Source organism: Macrobrachium nipponense, chromosome 23, assembly GCF_015104395.2.
Source record: "Macrobrachium nipponense isolate FS-2020 chromosome 23, ASM1510439v2, whole genome shotgun sequence".
NCBI classification, from domain to species: Eukaryota; Metazoa; Arthropoda; class Malacostraca; order Decapoda; family Palaemonidae; genus Macrobrachium; species Macrobrachium nipponense.
Genome location: NC_061090.1, coordinates 15,451,763 through 15,469,873, shown reverse-complemented (window position 1 = coordinate 15,469,873; position 18,111 = coordinate 15,451,763). Strand labels below are relative to the sequence as shown.

Genomic DNA, 18,111 nt, shown 5'->3' with positions numbered 1-18,111 from the left:
ATTTGTTACAGATGTGTTTAACAAAACAGAGCAGAATTGGCAGTAAATATGTAATTAGTTTCTTTGTACTAATGACATTTTTTCTTTGTACTATCAAATATTTTCTTAGGTATACTAATGTACTGTTACATTTTTTCTCAGGTATACTAAATACAGAAGTCATTTCATGATGTGGTTGGTTGTACCAGACTTCAGTGTTGAGGAGATGGTTATTCCAGCTGCAGATCACAAAATATACACAGATGCTTTGCTTGAAGTATGTATTGAGGATTTTCACTTCATGTTTGTAGTTTAGTATACTATATCATGTTTGTAGTTTAGTATACTATATCATGTTTGTAGTTTAGTATACTATATCATGTTTTATTTTCGAAGATAATAACTGGTGGTGAAAATAGTAAAATATCTTGCAAGTGGAAGCAAAATTGTAAATGTTTTTCTTGATAAAAAAAAAAAATAGGTAGAACTGTTTTGTGCATATTATCCTTAGTTTTCTTAGGTTCTCTTAGTATGTATTACACTTTAGTCCACCCCTGTACTATTTGCATTCTCGAGATTTGCTGACTTGGGATATCTACTCGTTGTTTGCAGGAAATTCACCTATTCGCGGTATTTTTTATTTTGAACTATCAAAATAGCGGTAATAAGCATTTTTAGAGGGGTTCATAGTATTTGTGGATTTTAGTAATTCGCTGGGGGGTCAGGACACATCCCCTGCAAATATGGGCTTTACTGTATATCATCCAATATTTTTTTTTTTTTTTTTTGTCAGGCAAGTTACAATTTGTAATTTGTAAGAAAGAATTTATTTTGGCTGAATTTAGACCTGGCTAGGTTATTGTATTTGTATACAGATAATGCATTTATTTAAATACTAATAGCAAACCAGTAGAATAGGCAGAATATAAATATAAAATTATTTAAATCTATTTACTTCAATATGTTATTTCTAAAAGGTCAAAATCAAACTGAAAAAAATAGGAAAAAGATGTAAAAGGTGAGAAATAATTATAGTTTACTAATACAAAAAAAAAAAAAAAAGTAAAATCTGCTAACGTAAATTAATTTTACCAAGCCTGATCGGAATGTAATCTAGCTAACAGATTAGTCAGTGATTGAAAACCTTCCCTTACTGCATTAAGTTCCTTTTGTTTAACACGAGGAAAATTAAATAAAAGAAATATTCCAATGATATTTGTTAAATTAGACAATTTCATGATTCTTTGTTTTAATTTCATGAATCTTAATTTTCCCAACTTTCATAGTTTTGAAAAATGCAAATTTATCTAAAATTTGTAATTTTGTTATTTTTCAGGCACCTGGTGAGAGATATGAAGTGGGCTTCAATAGTGATATGGGCGACCAGTTCATTTTGACAAAAGTGAAAAAAGATTTGGCAGTGTAAATAACTTGGTGTAAGGAACCATGGTGTTATTGCATAGGCAGATTATTTAAGTTTATTTTATAAATAGATTGTGCTGAAATTGAAACAGACATTTCCAGTATAAAGTTTGTAAATTATGTACAGAATGGAAAGTGATATAAATGATTTACAAAATTTTTCTATTTTAATTCTTAAACCTTTTATATATGTTGCTGACTCAGTAATTTGTACTACAGTAGGAAAAATAATGAGACTGAAGAAACACTGTAAATGATGTACAAGATGTGAAAGTACATAACAAAAATTTGAAATTTGTGATGACTCAGCACAAAAGCCTGGAATGCCATTAGATATGGCTACCAGGAAATAAAAAACAAGGAATATGGATGTGAAGGTGGCAAAAATAATTAAAAACGATTATTTGATGTTCTGCCTTGTAATGCAAGTAAGGATTGAGTCTTTAATCAAGACCAATGAAAACCGTTCCTGCATGATTGGTTGAAAGATGAGGTAGAGCACGCTAACCATAAGGCTGTAGTTGCTTACCATCCAGTGTTCAGAACCATAAAAGAATGGTGAAGTTAAGTATATAGTTTAACCAGACCACTGAGCTGATTAACAGCTCTCCTAGGGCTGGCCTGAAGGATCAGATATTTTTACGTGGCTAGGAACCACTTAGTTACCTAGCAACAGCGTCACTGGAACTTGGGGAATACAATGTGTTGCTTAGGAAGGGTTCACTTAAAGTCCAACAGCAAAGTTCCAGTTAATGCCTTTCCTGAACCTTTGACTAAGAGTGCATTAATGATGGCTGGCAGAACTATCCTCTAAGCACCTATCAGGAAAAAATGATCAATAATTTTTATATATTTAGGTGTCAGGAACTGTAATAACTTGTCTTGCATTGTAGTATGAACCAGGTTTGAATGAGTGCACAGAGAATTAGAAATACTATCCAATGCCTGCTATATAGATATCTGGATTTGGAAGGGAAAAAAAGCAATTTGCAATTTTGCACACATTTGTGATAAGTGGGTCAAAGTACCCAGTATGAAGAAAAAGTCCACTTTGATCCCTAAAAAATAATCACAACTTGGGAGGCTTGCAAGGCAGTCCTGAGTTGTAGTTCAATTGAGTCATTTTGTTGGCAAAAGGACCTATCTTATCCAGTCATCTTAGTGATGTAAGGTTTCTTTAGCCATCCATCATGTCCAATAAGCAGTCATCCATCAGTATACACATTTGAAAGGCAGTCATCTTTCAGTAAATATGTATGGGTGGGTCCCTCGACTCCTCACCCGCCTCCACTCATCAACTACCTAGTTATGAGACTTACCAACCAGACCAGGTTATGCAAAGGGTAACGCACGTAAAACACGGACAGCAAAGCATCAGGTATATTGAGCACCACATCACGGGAGCGCCTCAGTGGCATGTTTGGTATGGTGTTGGTGTACCACCTCGTTGGCTGCGAGTTCGATTCTCACGCATTCCTCTGAGGGGTGAGAGATGTGCATTTATTGGTCCCGTTATTGAATAACCACTGGTTCCGTGCAACGTAAAAACATACAAACAAAATACCACATCACGGGCACTCACAACACTGGTTAAGGCTGTGTGATATCACAATAGATTAGTGAAAGGTATTGTTGCACAGAACCCCTACACCAAAACCAGAAAGAATTGCTACAATAGGTACATAGTTCCTACTGAGAATGAGTGAAGGAGAAATATTGTGAAAGAATCTGCCCATTAGAAATTCAACCATGAAAAACCCTCCATACGATGTAGTCTTCACTGGCCAGAGCACCAGAGCAGTGATGAATACAATATAGCTGTGCATACAATGTAATATCATGTAGAGATTAACCCTTAAACGCTGAAGCGGTATTTTAAAAATAGTCTCCCAAATGCCGGCGGCATTCACGAGTGAGCGCCAAAGCGGAATTTTTTTTTTTTTTTTAATTCACAGCACACTTAGTTTTTAAGATTAAGAGTTCATTTTTGGCTCCATTTTTTGTCATTGCCTGAAGTTTAGTATGCAACCATCAGAAATGAAAAAAATTATCATTATCTTATATAAATATTGGGATATATGACAGCGCAAAAAAAATTTCTCATATAATTGTATACAAATCGCACTGTGAGCAAAACGGATAAAGCTAACGAGTTAATTTTTTTTCGTTGTATTGTACACTAAATTGCAATCATTTTGGTATATAACACATTCTAAAATGATCAAGGCAACACTGAAAATATTATCACAAAATGATGCATGAATTCGTAATGCGCCGATGTAAAAAAAAGCGGTTTTCAAAAATTCACCATAAATCGAAATATTGTGCTAGAGACTTCCAATTTGTTGCATAATGAAGGTAATTGATTGAATATTACTAGACTGGAAATGTTGTAGCTTACAATTGCAGTTTTCAACCATTTTGGTCGAGTTAAAATTGACCGAAGGACAAATTTTTTCTATTTATCGTTATTTATATGAAAATATTTCAAAACTGATAAAAGCTACCAACCATAGGTTGTTTTTAGTTGTATTCTACATGAAATGCACACATTTTCATATATAAAACTTTATGTAACGGCTAATTTAAAATGGTGCAAACATTACGACAATCGGACAAAAAATGTTAAGATTTTTTCGGAAGAGTTACCACACGGACGTAAGGAAAAAGTTTATTTCATAAATTCACCATAAATCGAAATATTGTGCTAGAGACTTCCAATTTGTTGCAAAATAAAGGTAAATGATTGAATATTACTAGAATGTAATATTTTTAGCTTACAATTGCGTTTTTTACCATTTCGGTCAAGTCAAATTTGACCGAAGGTTGAAATTTTGGCGCATATTATTTATATGAAAATATTTCAGAAATGATAATAGCTACAACCATGGGTTGTTTTTGTTGTATTCTACATGAAATTGCACACATTTTCATATATAAAACTTTATGTAATGGGTAATTTAAAATGATGCAAACATTTCGACAATTGGACAAAAAAATGTTGATTTTTTTCGGAAGGGTTACAGTGTGGACGTAAGGAAATTTTTTTTTTTTTTTTTTTAAAATTCACCATAAATTTAAATATTGTCCTAAAGACTTTAAATTTGTTGCAAAATAAAGGTAAATGATTGAATATTACTAGAATGTATGAGTTTTAGCTTACAATTGGGGTTTTTTTGCCATTTTGGTCGAGTCAAAGTTGACCGAAGGTTGATATTTTGGCACTTATCGTTATTTAAGTGAAAATATTTCAAAACTGATAAAATCTACAACCATGGGTTGTTTTTAGATGTATTCTACATGAAATTGCACACATTTCCATATATAAAACTTTATGTGACGGCTAATTTAAAATGGTGCTAACATTACGACAATCGGACGAAAAAATTTATGATTTTTTTGTTAGTTACCACGCGGATGTAAGAAAAAAGTTTTATTCATAAATTCACCATAAATCGAAATATTGTGCTAGAGACTTCCAATTTGTTGCAAAATGAAGGTAAATGATTGAATATTACTAGAACATGAGAGTTTTAGCTTACAATTGCGTTTTTCAACCATTTCGCTAGAGTCAAAGTTGACCAAAGGTTGAAATTTTGGCACTTATTGTTACTTATATGAAAATATTTCAAAACTGATAAAAGCTACAACCATGAGTTGTTTGTAGTTGTATTCTACATGACATTGCGCACATTTTCATATATAATACTCCATGTAACGGCTAATATAAAATGGTGCAAAAATTATGTCAAAGTGACAAAATAATTTCCGAGATGTGTCGCTGATACTTTTTAGTGCGAGAAGAAAGAAATTCGCGCTTGCGCGCCTGGGTAACGATTGTAAACAAAACAATGCCGTGATCCGTGAGCTCACAGCATCCCCCAAGGGGCGTGATTCAAAAGTTTTTGCCTAGTAGGCCTATAACTATTTTTCCGCAAATTTAAAAAAAACTTTTTTATATCAACGTACCATACATCCAATCAGCACCCAACAGACAATTTATATCACGTTTAATACGTCCAATCAGCACCCAACAGACAATTTATATCGACGCTTAATGCGTCCAATCTGCGTTAAAGGGTTAATGTAAGCAGCACCTAACACGTATCGGGAAGATATTACTCAAACCGGTTGATACAATGCACAGTCAACTACTGGGGTTTGCAGGGGATGCATACCACAACCTCTAGCAAATAGCTAAAATCCACAAATGCTTCTTGACAGCCCTTTAATAATGCTTATAACTGCCTATTTTGATAGATCAAACACAAAAAACACACCTTAAAAATGCTTATACCTGATTATTTTAATAGTTTTATCATGAAAAATGTATTTAGTCATGAAAATATGAAAATACAGCAATTATTGAATATTTCTCTATGAAAACTTCTGTGAATAGGTGAGGCTGTGAGTCCAGAATCGTGAATGGGGCAGGTACACTGTATACAAAATGTCAAGATCAATATTCCAATGGTATAAGAATTGTCAATCAATATACAAGAACATACACAAATACTCATGCAGGAACATGTCTGAGATGGCTTTACTCTGAAATAAAACCATTCAAAATGTAAGCATATTCTAAAATAAAGAGACCTACTGCTTGCATACTCATAGCTGATCAGAAACTGACCGATGCTTCAATACGTGGAATATATGACTGTTCTTGAACAGAGCATAAAAATGAGAACCATTAAGAAAGCTGATAGCATTTTATCCAGCTTACACATTTGGAATAAAAAGGTGAGTTATCTTTATATCCCAACCAATCTGCAAATGTGAAAAATCCTCCTCCCATTGGAGGAAGCTGACACCCCCTGGACTGCACTTGTGATTGGAGATACTACTACTTTGGTCTTGTGATGTGCATGCAGCCAGAGAGTATGATGTTGGAGCAGACGGCTTCAGTGGCATGGTTGGTATGGTGTTGGCGTGCCACCTCGGAGGCCGCGAGTTCGATTCTCGGACATTCCATTGAGGTGTGAGAGATGTGTTTTTCTGGTGATAAAAGTTCACTCTTGACGTGGTTCGGAATTCATGTAAAGCCGTTGGTCCCGTTGCTGAATAACCACTGGTTCCATGCAACGTAAAAATACCATACAAACAAAACAAACAAACAAACATTCATGCATGCACACAGCAGTGGCCAAGCTGGAAAACTGGTCCAGTACTCTGTGATAGAGGGGCACACTGTAAACACAGGTACATAATGCTTATCAACGCATGCAGATCAAACCAATTAGCACAAGCACATGTAAGTGTAGGGCACCTGCAAGGCAAGAACACAGACTCCACAAGTATATGCATAGTGTGCAGGTGCAGGTATTGAATGTGCATGAACACACGTCCAGGTAAAAGCAGCATGCAACCACAAGCACAGACACTAAACGAACATGCAGTGTATGGGTGCAGGTGCTACCTGTATATAGGCAGTGACTAACTAAAAGTACAGATGTTGTCCAAGCATGTACAGCATATGGTCACAAGTAGTGCATGCACATGAGAATGGGCATGGCACAAGTACCGCAGAAGCACACACACAAGGTATATGCATATACAGCACTTGAGCAAAGACAGTGTCACAAAAGCAGGAGCATGGGCATTGAATGAGTATGCACAACATACAGGGTCAGGTAGCACATGTCTACAAGCACAAATAGAGCACAAAAAGCACATGGATAAGTAGCGCACATACATTTATAAGGTACAAGCAAGGGCAGTGCACATGCATAAGAAAGTTACTGAGGTTATCATAGAATGGTAATCACTATTATCACCCGATACCATGACCAAAAAGTTTCTAAAGAATCCAGAGACATGGTCTCTAAAGCAGACCCACTCATTCCTGTGATATCTGAGGTATACAATGGAAGAGAGATGCAACTAATAGCGCAATTAAGTGTGTGAATGGGTTTTCGGTTTGGAGGGGAAGAGCTAAAAGACAAAAGAAAACAGAAACCATATTTCCTACTCATACCTTGATGCTTTCTAATTGTTAACGCTCCCCTCGAAAAAATGTTATTGTTATAATACAATTAAGTTTGTTCATACTTACCTGGCAGATATATATATAGCTGCATTCTCCGAAGTCCGACAGAATTTCAAAATTCGCGGCACACGCAGTGGGCGGCCAGGTGGTAGTACCCATTCCCGCCGCTGGGAGGCGGATATCAGGAACTATTCCCATTTTCTATTCATATTTTATCAGTGCCACTGTCTCCTGAGGGGAGGTGGGTGGGCACTTTAATTATATATATCTGCCAGGTAAGTATGAACAAACTTAATTGTATTATAACAATAACATTTTGTTCATGAAACTTACCTGACAGATATATATATAGCTGAATACCCACCTTCGGATGGTGGGAAGAGACAGAATAGGATTTTTTGGGAAAACTAAATTAAGTCGATGATATACATCTTGGTTCCTCACTTGTTAGCATAGCCGACTTCGTGATTACTGTCACCAAAGTCTGCTTCTGCGTTACTAGATTGCCAGCGAGGTTAGAGACCTGTAATGCTGGTCGCTACCTAGATGATCTTGTCAACGGGGCGTGACCACAATGTGACTAGACCATATGACCATACTTCTGAGGGCAACGAAGCTAAAAACCACCACCTGACCTAACCTATCAAAGTTAGTTCCATAACTTCTAGGCTAAAGAAAAGGAACGCGCCTCTCAAGCGACCAACCCTTCAAAAGTTAAAAGCACACCTATCCCTTTTCTATAGGATAGGATTCGTGTTGCTTGCTGCCCCTAATAATATATCTACGGATATGTATGTCCTAGCGACTTACAGATCTCAAATGTCCGTCTTCACATCCCGTCGGGAGTGTGAAGCGAACACAGAGTTGCTTCGCCAAAGCGTGGCACTCAGGATGTTACTGAGTGTCATGCTCTGTTGAAATGCTTCCGAGGCCGCGCCCTCACCTCTTGAGCATTCATATTAAGAAAAAATCTCAAATCTTTATGCAAACATAACGAATGAGACTTCTTAAAAGAACTCCGTTGACTATAATGCCAGGGTGTTCTTGGACATGAACTAGTCTGGTCTTTTTACGGAACACCGCAGATTCTCCGTTGACCTCGACTTTCTATAGTTTTATCAAGATAAAACTTGAGAGACCCGACAGGGCACAGGACTCTCTAATGCCCTTGCCCAATAATTTGTGCCATACCCTTGGTCTCCAAGCCTTCGGGTCAAGGGTTAGACAGGTTTTCGTTCTTATCAAGAACGGAAGGCTTAGAGGACAGACCGCATTATGTCCTTTAAAGCTAAAAAAAAACCCTCTGATGATTGGCTAAAAGCTCACTAACCCTCTTTGCCGTGGCTAGAGCGGTTAGAATGTTAGCCTTTCTGGTCACGTGTATTAAGTTCGCAGAAAGGATAGGTTCGAAATGCTTTTGGCATCAGAAACTCAGACTACGTCTAAGTTCCATGCCGGAACCTGCGATCCAGAGAATTTCAAGATCTCCCCAGACCTCAAAGATCGTGAAGCTTTGTTGTTTGACAGAACCGAATCTCTGAGCCTAGAGGCCGTCAACAACATATTTACATATTCTACAATAGTTAGGACTTCTATCTTATCTCATACTTCATACGGAAAGATAGAACCATAAAGAAATTCACAGAGGTCGAGTTGGAGGAACAGTCATTTCCCTTCACTATCTCCAGAAACGGCCCGCACCGATTGAACACTGAAAATAGGCCAGCACTGCTTTGCCGTGGCCAGAGACTGCCATAATCTTGAAGATCTTATCGCTTCTCGATAGTCTGAACGCCTTCAGACTCCGAGAGGAGAGATATTAGATACTTCACTAAGTGACGATGTTAGATTACACCGATTCTCTCGGGAAGGGACTTTGGACAATTCTCTGAATTACCTGACCTCTGTGAATCCAACCTCTTAGAGGCCAACATGTGGCTACTAAAGCTAATCCTCTAGGATCATGAATAAGGGAACAACTTAAGAGGAAGCTCCTTCGTCTTCAATATTACGAAAAACTTAACGAAAGGACGCCCTCAGTCTCTCCTCACTTTCGACATACTTCTAAGTGAGGATTACTCAGACGTCAGAACTTAGTTGTTGCCTTCGATCGAGAAGACCCGCACGGACGTGCACTAGTTTAACGAACCTCTTGAGGATCGTTACGTTCCGTGCCCAAGCCCATAACTAATTCTCTCTTCTTGAGCTATGAGAGAGCTGAGAAATTATCCGAGATGATTTGGGCCACTCGATCCAAACTCATCCTTCGAGGAACTGGAGAGCCGACCAATTTGGCTTCCAATTCTTTCAGACAATGTGCCAGAACATCTGTTCCTCTGTTCGGATGTATGGCACCCTCTCGCTATCACCCGAGGTGATCCTCAAGGCGTTGAGAGAAAATTAGAATTATTACAAGATCTTTGATGTTATTCCAATTTCTTCGTGAGGAAAAATTGTAGAGGTCTGAATTGCTGTTTATTCAGGGAAAACAAGCTTCTCCAGCGAGGAAATGGTCCCCAGCAAACTCATCCATTCCCTCACTCAGCCTGCTTCCTTCCCTAAATAAGGCTGCGCTTTGCATAAGCAGGAGAGCATTATTATAGTGCTATGCCGCGGTAGATTCGTACAGAATTCTGTTACCACCCGCACCGAACAAGTATAAGAGATATCTTGTTGAAATTTCTAAGTAAACGGAAGGCATGTTCATTCATGATTACTAGAAATTTCCTCAACCCGAGGCTAAAATCCATGATTGTAGGGCAGAGAGACGCAACCAAACCGCGCATGACACCAAGCTAGCCGGTACTGCGTAGATCACAGTAACAGCAGCCTTGTTCATCGTCTCGCACTATCTGCCTGAGTTTGCCAGCTACTCCTTTTACGAAGGGATAGGTATGAAATTATCGCAAAAGGAAACTCTCAAGCAGGCATATTTAAACGAAACAAAATTCGCTAAATACAGAATCTGAGTTGGTGTTGTCGTAACAATACCTGAATAGTTATTCTTACTCCGAAAACTCTTGGAAGGTTGAAGGGAGTGTCAAATAAATACATTAGAACAACAGTTCTTTCGGCTTCTATCCGCAGAGGTAAATACGATATGCGTATATGACTTGACCCATGCGTTAGCAAAATGACGCAAAAGATAAACTACGTAAGTATTGTAGTAATTTGAACATCGAATTCTCTACTACATCTTTCCTCGACGAGGAAGAGAGAAAGAAAGGAAAAAAGACTGTCCACGTTCTAATGAATGAGACTTTTTAAAAGAACTCCTTGACTCTTTTCCAAGACTCTTTGCCAAGAAAAGGGAGTAATATTCGAATAGAGATCATCAAGAGAGAACCGAGGATCGAAAAGGACCGTTCAATGTTCTTATGATATTGGACATAAGACTTCCTGGATCTAGTCTACAAGTCTTTCCTACTCCCCGGATGAGCCTCTGAAAATGAATGAGAGCTCTTCCGAAATTTGTTAATGAGTTTATCCGCTTAAAACGATAAAAACGTTAAAATCTATGTCAATGAGAACTACCCCATTTATGAGGGGTCCCCCACTTAAATGACAAAACGTTTAGTATCTTGACAATGGGGAAAATAAAAACGTCCTTACTTGACAAAACTATTAGCACTTTGCTAATAGGGGAAAACCCTTTAACATGACCGAAAGTCACCCAGGAATCAGAGTATATAATCTTCCCGATTCTCAGAGAAATCGATGAAGAGGAAAGAGGGATCGAAGAAAAAATTTGGGTATGTCTCTCCGCTAACTCCGAATCCTTTTTTAAAAATTTCTGTAAAGGAATGTCCTGTGGAGAGTCCTGAAAAAAACCTCCTCTTGACGAGCGTTTATAGCGTCAAGCGTCCTAAGAAACGTCCTGAACAGCAAATAAAACGCCTTCTACAAGTCTTTTCTCTCGCAAAGCGTCCTGCCGAGCTTCCACCGAAGCGTCCTGGCGAATGTGCACAAAAGCGTCCTCATAAGCGTCCTGCCAAGGCTCCTGGAAAAGGCGTTCCTCAAAAAACGTTCCTGCGTAGCTAAGAGCGTGTCTGAGCAGAGAACACCAAGTCTTCTGAACGACGTTTCAGAGAGGAACTCGTTGAGCGCCCTGATGCATGCAAGTCCCGCCAAGAGGCGTCCTGGCGAGCGACCTTGCCAACATCTCAATGTTATGACGAACCGGCGTTTTGCGTATGACGTTGAATATTTTCAAGGGACGTCCTCATGCGAGTCTCCATGGAGAGCCGCACGCTGCTCCTGAAGTGTGTGAACACTAAAGGAAGACGTATGGCTTTTCGTCTTCAAGACGGGCCTTAAAGACCTTCATACCTTTTTACAAAGACAGTGGCCGCCTGTGCGACAACTTGCGTCTTAGTAATGCAAAAGAACATCTCCAGAAACGCACTCAGCAAAGGAACGCCGAGCGTCCGAAAGACACCCTCGCAAGGTGCTTGCCGAGCGTCCTGGAGAATGTCTCTACTTATAGGACGTCGAGCACCTCCAAAAGCTAGCTCACGTCTAAATTGCCCTTCTTATGCCGAACCAGAGACATAAGTTGTTTGACTGTGCAAAGCAGCTTGCCGGACTTCAAACTTATCAGCTTGCTTTTACGAAGTAAAGCGAACGTTACATAACGTATACGGAGCGCCATGAGGAGAGGAGACGAAAACTGAGTTGCTCCTCCAAAAGGTGGAATCAAGAATGTCCTTGATTACCAAATTCTTTTGGAATGCTAGCGAGGTTGAAACAGCTCTAACTTCAAGAGCGTTCACTCGCAGGAGGCTCAAATCACTCTTCTGGCAAGATGAATGAGCCTCCTTAATAATGTATAAATGAGCGTTCACTGATCGCAGGAGGCTCAAATCACTCTTCTGGCAAGATGATGAGCCTCCTTAAAATATTGTATACATGAATGTATAAATGAGCGTTCACTCGCAGGAGGCTCAAATCACTCTTCTGGCAAGATGAATGAGCCTCCTTAATAATGTATACATATGTATAAACTGAGCGTTCACTCGCAGGAGGCTCAAATCACTCTTCTGGCAAGATGAATGAGCCTCCTTAATATGTCCCTTAGGAAAAGAGCCAGTGCATTCTTCGAAAAGGGTAAATGTGGTCTCTTTACTCTTCATCCTCTCGTGACGAGAGAGAGGACGTGAAGCGTCCTCTTCTCTAAAGCTTCTTTAGGGGGCGCGAGTCCTTCCGAGAGCCCCAACCCCTGTGTGGGGAGGATGCCTCGGAGGACGAGAAACAATCCTTCAAGATTCGTGCACGTGCTCGATCTTCGGCAGCCTGGGAAGCGACAACAGGACCTGCCGAAAGGAAGCCAGATCAGCATGAAAAACCCGTAACCCTCCTTCGGCTTTGACATGCCCTCTCCCTGGTTTCTGGGGAGTCCCACAGACAGGGAGGTCTAGGGCCTAGAGGCGTTATGGGGGCCGATCTGACTCCCTCCTAACAGAGAGAGGACGTTTGAAGCGTCCTCTTCTCTAAGCTTCTTTAGGGGGCGCGAGTCCTTCCGAGAGCTCCAACCCTTGCGCGGGGAGGACGCCTCGGAGGACGAGAAGCAATCCTTCAAGATTCGTGCACGTGCACGATCTTTAGCAGCCTGGGAAGCGTCAACAGGTTCTGCCGAAGGGATGCCAGATCGGTGGGGAGCCCCCGTAACCCTCTTGCGGGCTTTCGACATGCCCTCTCCCTGAGTCCTGGGAGTCCGACAGAGGTCCAGGCCTAGAGGCATTATGGGGCCGATCTGACGCCCCCTCCACAACACAAGGGCACTACACTTCACAACACTGATTGGAGAGCGAGCACTTTAGTCTAAGATTACTTGATGTAATCCTCTAGCAGACACTTCTTCTAGGCCCGTAAACCATACCACAGGGTTAGGCAAAATAAAATCTACAGGAGGTTAGAAGGTTCATTATTTCTAACTTCTGTTTACTGTGGAGGAAAACTCCTGATTCTAACACGCTCTAAAATGCGTACATGAATCCTACTTCTTCCGTAATCAGTCACACATTACACTAATTACATTGAACTTATGCAAAGAAAACATGTAAACGCCATATATACTAAGCGAGTGTCTACCGAAAGTTCCGGTAGCTTCACCTTACCCCAAGCAGACAACAAAGTCTGAAACTAGGCTAACTAGCTTCAGACATCAAATGCAATGAAAAATTTACGATAGCGTATGCCTAGCCACAAATCCAAGTCAATAATCGAAAGAATAATTAGGATACTTAAGCGGCTAATGAAGTTTCAAAATCCTAGGCGGAGGTCTGTAAACAGTTGTTTACCGACCGGCGACAGAAAAAAAATGAATAGAAAATGGGAATAGTTTCCTGATATCCGCCTCCCAGCGGCGGGAATGGGTAACTACCACCTGGCGCCCACTGCGTGTGCCGCGAATTTTGAAATTCTGTCGGACTTCGGAGAATGCAGCTATATATATATCTGTCAGGTAAGTTTCATGAACATAATGGAATTTATGGATAAAAACCATCCCTAGAATAACTTCCCAAAAGGAGCCTAAAGACAGACATACATGAAGGATCACGCTTGACTGACTATTTCTCCGAGTTTGGTCCCCAAGGGGAATAAATCTGGTGCTCCTTATGCAGTATGAACACAGGACTTCTTAGTGATCATCAAGACGAGAGACTCTTTAGATCAAAAGAGAAGGGTGTTATAGAAAGGGCCAAGAAGACCTCAAAGACAGGAGGAAGGTAAACCATTCCTACTTAAACTTTGGTGTCACTCGTTCAAACCCTCATTGTGTTCTGGAAGGACAGCAGCCAAAGATACAGGTCAAAGCAGGGACTAGTGTAACCAACCAAGACTGTAACAACAGATTCACTGGTTTGGTTGTTCCAGAACAAAAACAACCAGGATGAAATTGATTAGGTATGCATCAACAATCCCCTTTTGGTTTAGTACAAAGGTGGTGACATCATTATTTTTTCCTTTATCAGCCAGTAAACAGGGAAATTTGGGTTAAAGGGACAAATCTGTAGGAGGTTGAGAGGCAACTTAGGCACAGACGCAAGCACACTTGTGACCGAGAAAGGGAAGAATACAAAAGGAGTAGAGAGCTTCTTTCTAACCTATCGAAGATGTGACCTTGCACATCCAGGTAGTCTCATTAGAGACTGATCAACAAAGGGAGACAATAACCTACACTTTCCTTGGAACCCTTCCTGACAGTTGATCATGAATTTTGTTATTAGCTAACAGCCCTCCCAATTGCAACTCTTCTACAGAAAGGACTGATCACAGGAAATCCTGAAGGACAACCCAAAGAATACTACAAAACCTAAGACTAAGAAGGAAGGAGCATGCAAGAAGGGAACAGATGGAACCTCACCCACTCCTTTGGAGAAAATCACACTACCAGTTTGCTTCTCAACTAAAAAAAGAATTTGTACTGTAAAGAATTGGTAGATGAACTGAATGAACACTTCATAACTCAGGAACCTGAAGTCCATGATAATTCAGATATGTATGCACATAATCGTTTGAGCCTCCAACATACTGAACAACTGTAAAACACAAAAACAACAAGGATATTGTGATTAAACTTACCAACAGTTAGGTCAACTCTGTTTACTATTCCATATAGCAGAATAATAAGTTTCAAGATATTACTAACCTCTTCTTGGAAAAAGTTTGTTAATCTATGGATTGCAGACTCTGCTGGGCTATCTTTCTCCATTTAAGACACTACTTCTATTCATCAACACTGTATGTATGTGGGTACTTTTAATCCTCTTATTATTATTATTAATAGGGGTTAGTTTTTCCAGACCTCTGAGTCTCAATTTAATCCTCTTAAAAACATGGGACTATCCATATTCTACTAAGGACTTCAATCTCGTTGTCTTCAAAAGCAAAACATAAGGGCCTTTGGAGCTTCAAGTACTACAATCAGCTCAAAGACACGTTCACTCAATCCCTTCTGATTTTCTCCCACCCATATATGCATTTTTGACGGGTTGGAACACTCATATCTGAATGACAAGAGATTCATGCAAAATACGCATGAAATCTTCACAACTGTCTAATGATAAAGGTGACATGATCTTATTACATCTAGTACAGCTTTTCAGTTATCAGAGGAGTCATACAGTAGCCATCATAATAGAGAATGCTCAACTCTTCATTGTTAAGTAAAAAAAAAAAAAAAAAAAAAATCTATAATAAATAAATATATATATATATATATATATATATATATATATATATATATATATATATATATATATATATATATATATATATATATATATATATATATATATTTATATATATATATATGTATATATATATTTATATATATATATATATATATATATATATATATATTATATATATATATATATATATATATATATATATATATATTATTATATATCATATATACATATATATATATATATATATATATATATATATATATATATATATAATATAATATATATATATATATATATATATATATATATACATATATATATATTATATATATATATATATATATATATATATATATATATATATTATATAATTTTTGGTCTTAGTTACAGAGGGAAACTGTAACAAAATTAAGTTTAAAAAATCTAGGCTCTGGTTATGTTAGCTTAATTCAACCAAAAGTTACTGGTATCAGCAAATACAGCTATTAAATACTGAGTAAGTATCCCACCTCTTGCAAGCATTTTATTTTCTGTTCTCCTCCCTCCCAAAAGATTTCATTTACATCTAAATATGCTTACATACTTTCCAGGTGGGTATGCTGTATCATTCTACCAAACTTTCATTAACTAGAGACAACCTTCCCATTTTTGCCAACACCAAATATGAGGTGTCCAACAAACTAAATTTCTATACGATACTACATACTTGTGGGGTTGACACTAAGACAAAATCAGGTAAAGTAGTTTCTTACCTGTTGACCTAATACGCTTTCTCTGCATCTACTACACATTGGATGTGGATCTGTGGACACCAATGTTTAGAATCTCGAACGAGGGAACCAACTGAAACCCGGGCATTTCCTCTGTTTCTTGCAAGACCCCGAAGAAACCTTTGCTGGGGAGATAAAATGATCCATGACATCCCAATACTCAAACAATCCAACTGAAAACACAGAAAGAAAAGAAAAGTGGGCAAGGTAAACCAGCTTTAAAAGGACAGAGAGCAAAGCTGTCCTCTCTTAAACGTGGTAGCAGTAGGCATTGTGGGAGCTCCCACATAGCTCATGATCAAGCACAGATGCCCATACGTAGTTCCTTGTGTACACAATTATTTTATTAATTATACCGGTTTTCCAGCTTGTGCTAGAAAATTTATTCTAATCTTAAGACCGAAGGTTTGTTTTGTATATGAACAAATTTCAATCCTAAATATACCAAGGAAAAAAATTCTAAAATGTAAACCTCAATTTATGAATAGATGCATAAAGGCATTCATTAAATAACCTGTATTCATTACAAGTATTTATTAATTTTCATGTACTAAAAAATTTTCAAAAAAATAAATTAATATGATACATAATTTTCTCCTAGCTAATATTGACTTTCCCATTTAGACATACTATTCAATCACACAATCACAACCACTACTTTTTCTAAATTCCAGTTAAGTCACATTTGTAATAATCTTAGCCAAGGAAGAAAGTGTTCAGTTGATCCAAACTCAGAAGTTATTGGAAATTATTGGAAGACTACTAATTTTAAATGTTACACTACCGCACAGTAACATTACATTGCTCAATTATTGAATAACAACATTCAATATCATTAACATAAATGAGCTCCAAGATTTATATGGAACAAATTTTCCATACCTATATAATAAATTTAAGTTGAAAATTTAGAGGTTCAATAATTGTTTGGTTATCATAAAATTGCAATAAATTATAAAAATAAAATAAAGTCTGTCAAAACTTTTCAATATAATTTACAATAAAATGTTTACTTAAAATTTCATAATAAACATGCTAAAAATAATGGTTTCTCCAGCTTGTGAAGACTGGGAGTTGACTATTTTTAACTCACTACATATTTCTAACTCACTACATATTTCTAAATCTCCTCACTATTCTCCATTGTGACAAACTGAAATATTTTGAATAGTACAGAAAATCTAACTCTGCCCTGAAAAATAGGTAGCAGTATTGCAAAATGTAAAGGGATGTGAAAAGTATTACACAGTATCATACTGAGGAATGTGATTACAAATTAGCAAAGTAATTTGTAACTTATTGAAACCTTTGGTATATTTATATATACATTACTGTACTGTCTATTGGGCTCAACCTTGACCACGGCATATGTATAGGGTTTGATGTTTACTTTCTTTGAGTTTAGATACCGAGGACTTGAACACAGCAACTTGTCGACCTATGGATGGAAAAATAAAAGAACTTCTTCACTAAAAGACACTCTCTATGACTGTCCACATATTACAATGTCATGAGTTTAAATAAATGTATCAGTTCAAATAAATGTAGTTTCTAATGTAATATGCTAACCCAGAGGTAATATGCTTATTAACTGTAGCCAAGCACTGTTACTAGAAAGATTTCAAGTCCCAGAACCATAGTTTTTTGGCCAAATATGACAATCAGCCTGTAGAAGGGTGGCAGCATTTAGATCAAGGCACATAAATGGAGAGCAATCTTATGAAATGGTGCCATTAATCTAAAAAATGGGGCTAGT

At 37.9% G+C, this 18,111-nt stretch overlaps 2 protein-coding genes across 3 annotated transcripts in view; both read left to right on the top strand.

Annotated features, from left to right (window-relative positions):
* LOC135198943 (NADH dehydrogenase [ubiquinone] 1 alpha subcomplex subunit 10, mitochondrial-like) overlaps positions 1–1,558 on the top strand; it is a 12,372-nt gene extending 10,814 nt beyond the window's left edge. The window contains exons 4-5 of the mRNA XM_064226865.1: positions 142–256; positions 1,316–1,558. Coding sequence (XP_064082935.1) covers positions 142–256; positions 1,316–1,405 — 205 coding nt within the window. The 3' untranslated portion in view covers positions 1,406–1,558. The remainder of the gene's footprint in view (positions 1–141; positions 257–1,315) is intronic.
* LOC135198952 (extracellular tyrosine-protein kinase PKDCC-like) overlaps positions 1–18,111 on the top strand; it is a 158,352-nt gene that overhangs the window by 124,150 nt on the left and 16,091 nt on the right. The gene's annotated exons all lie outside the window — the stretch shown is intronic.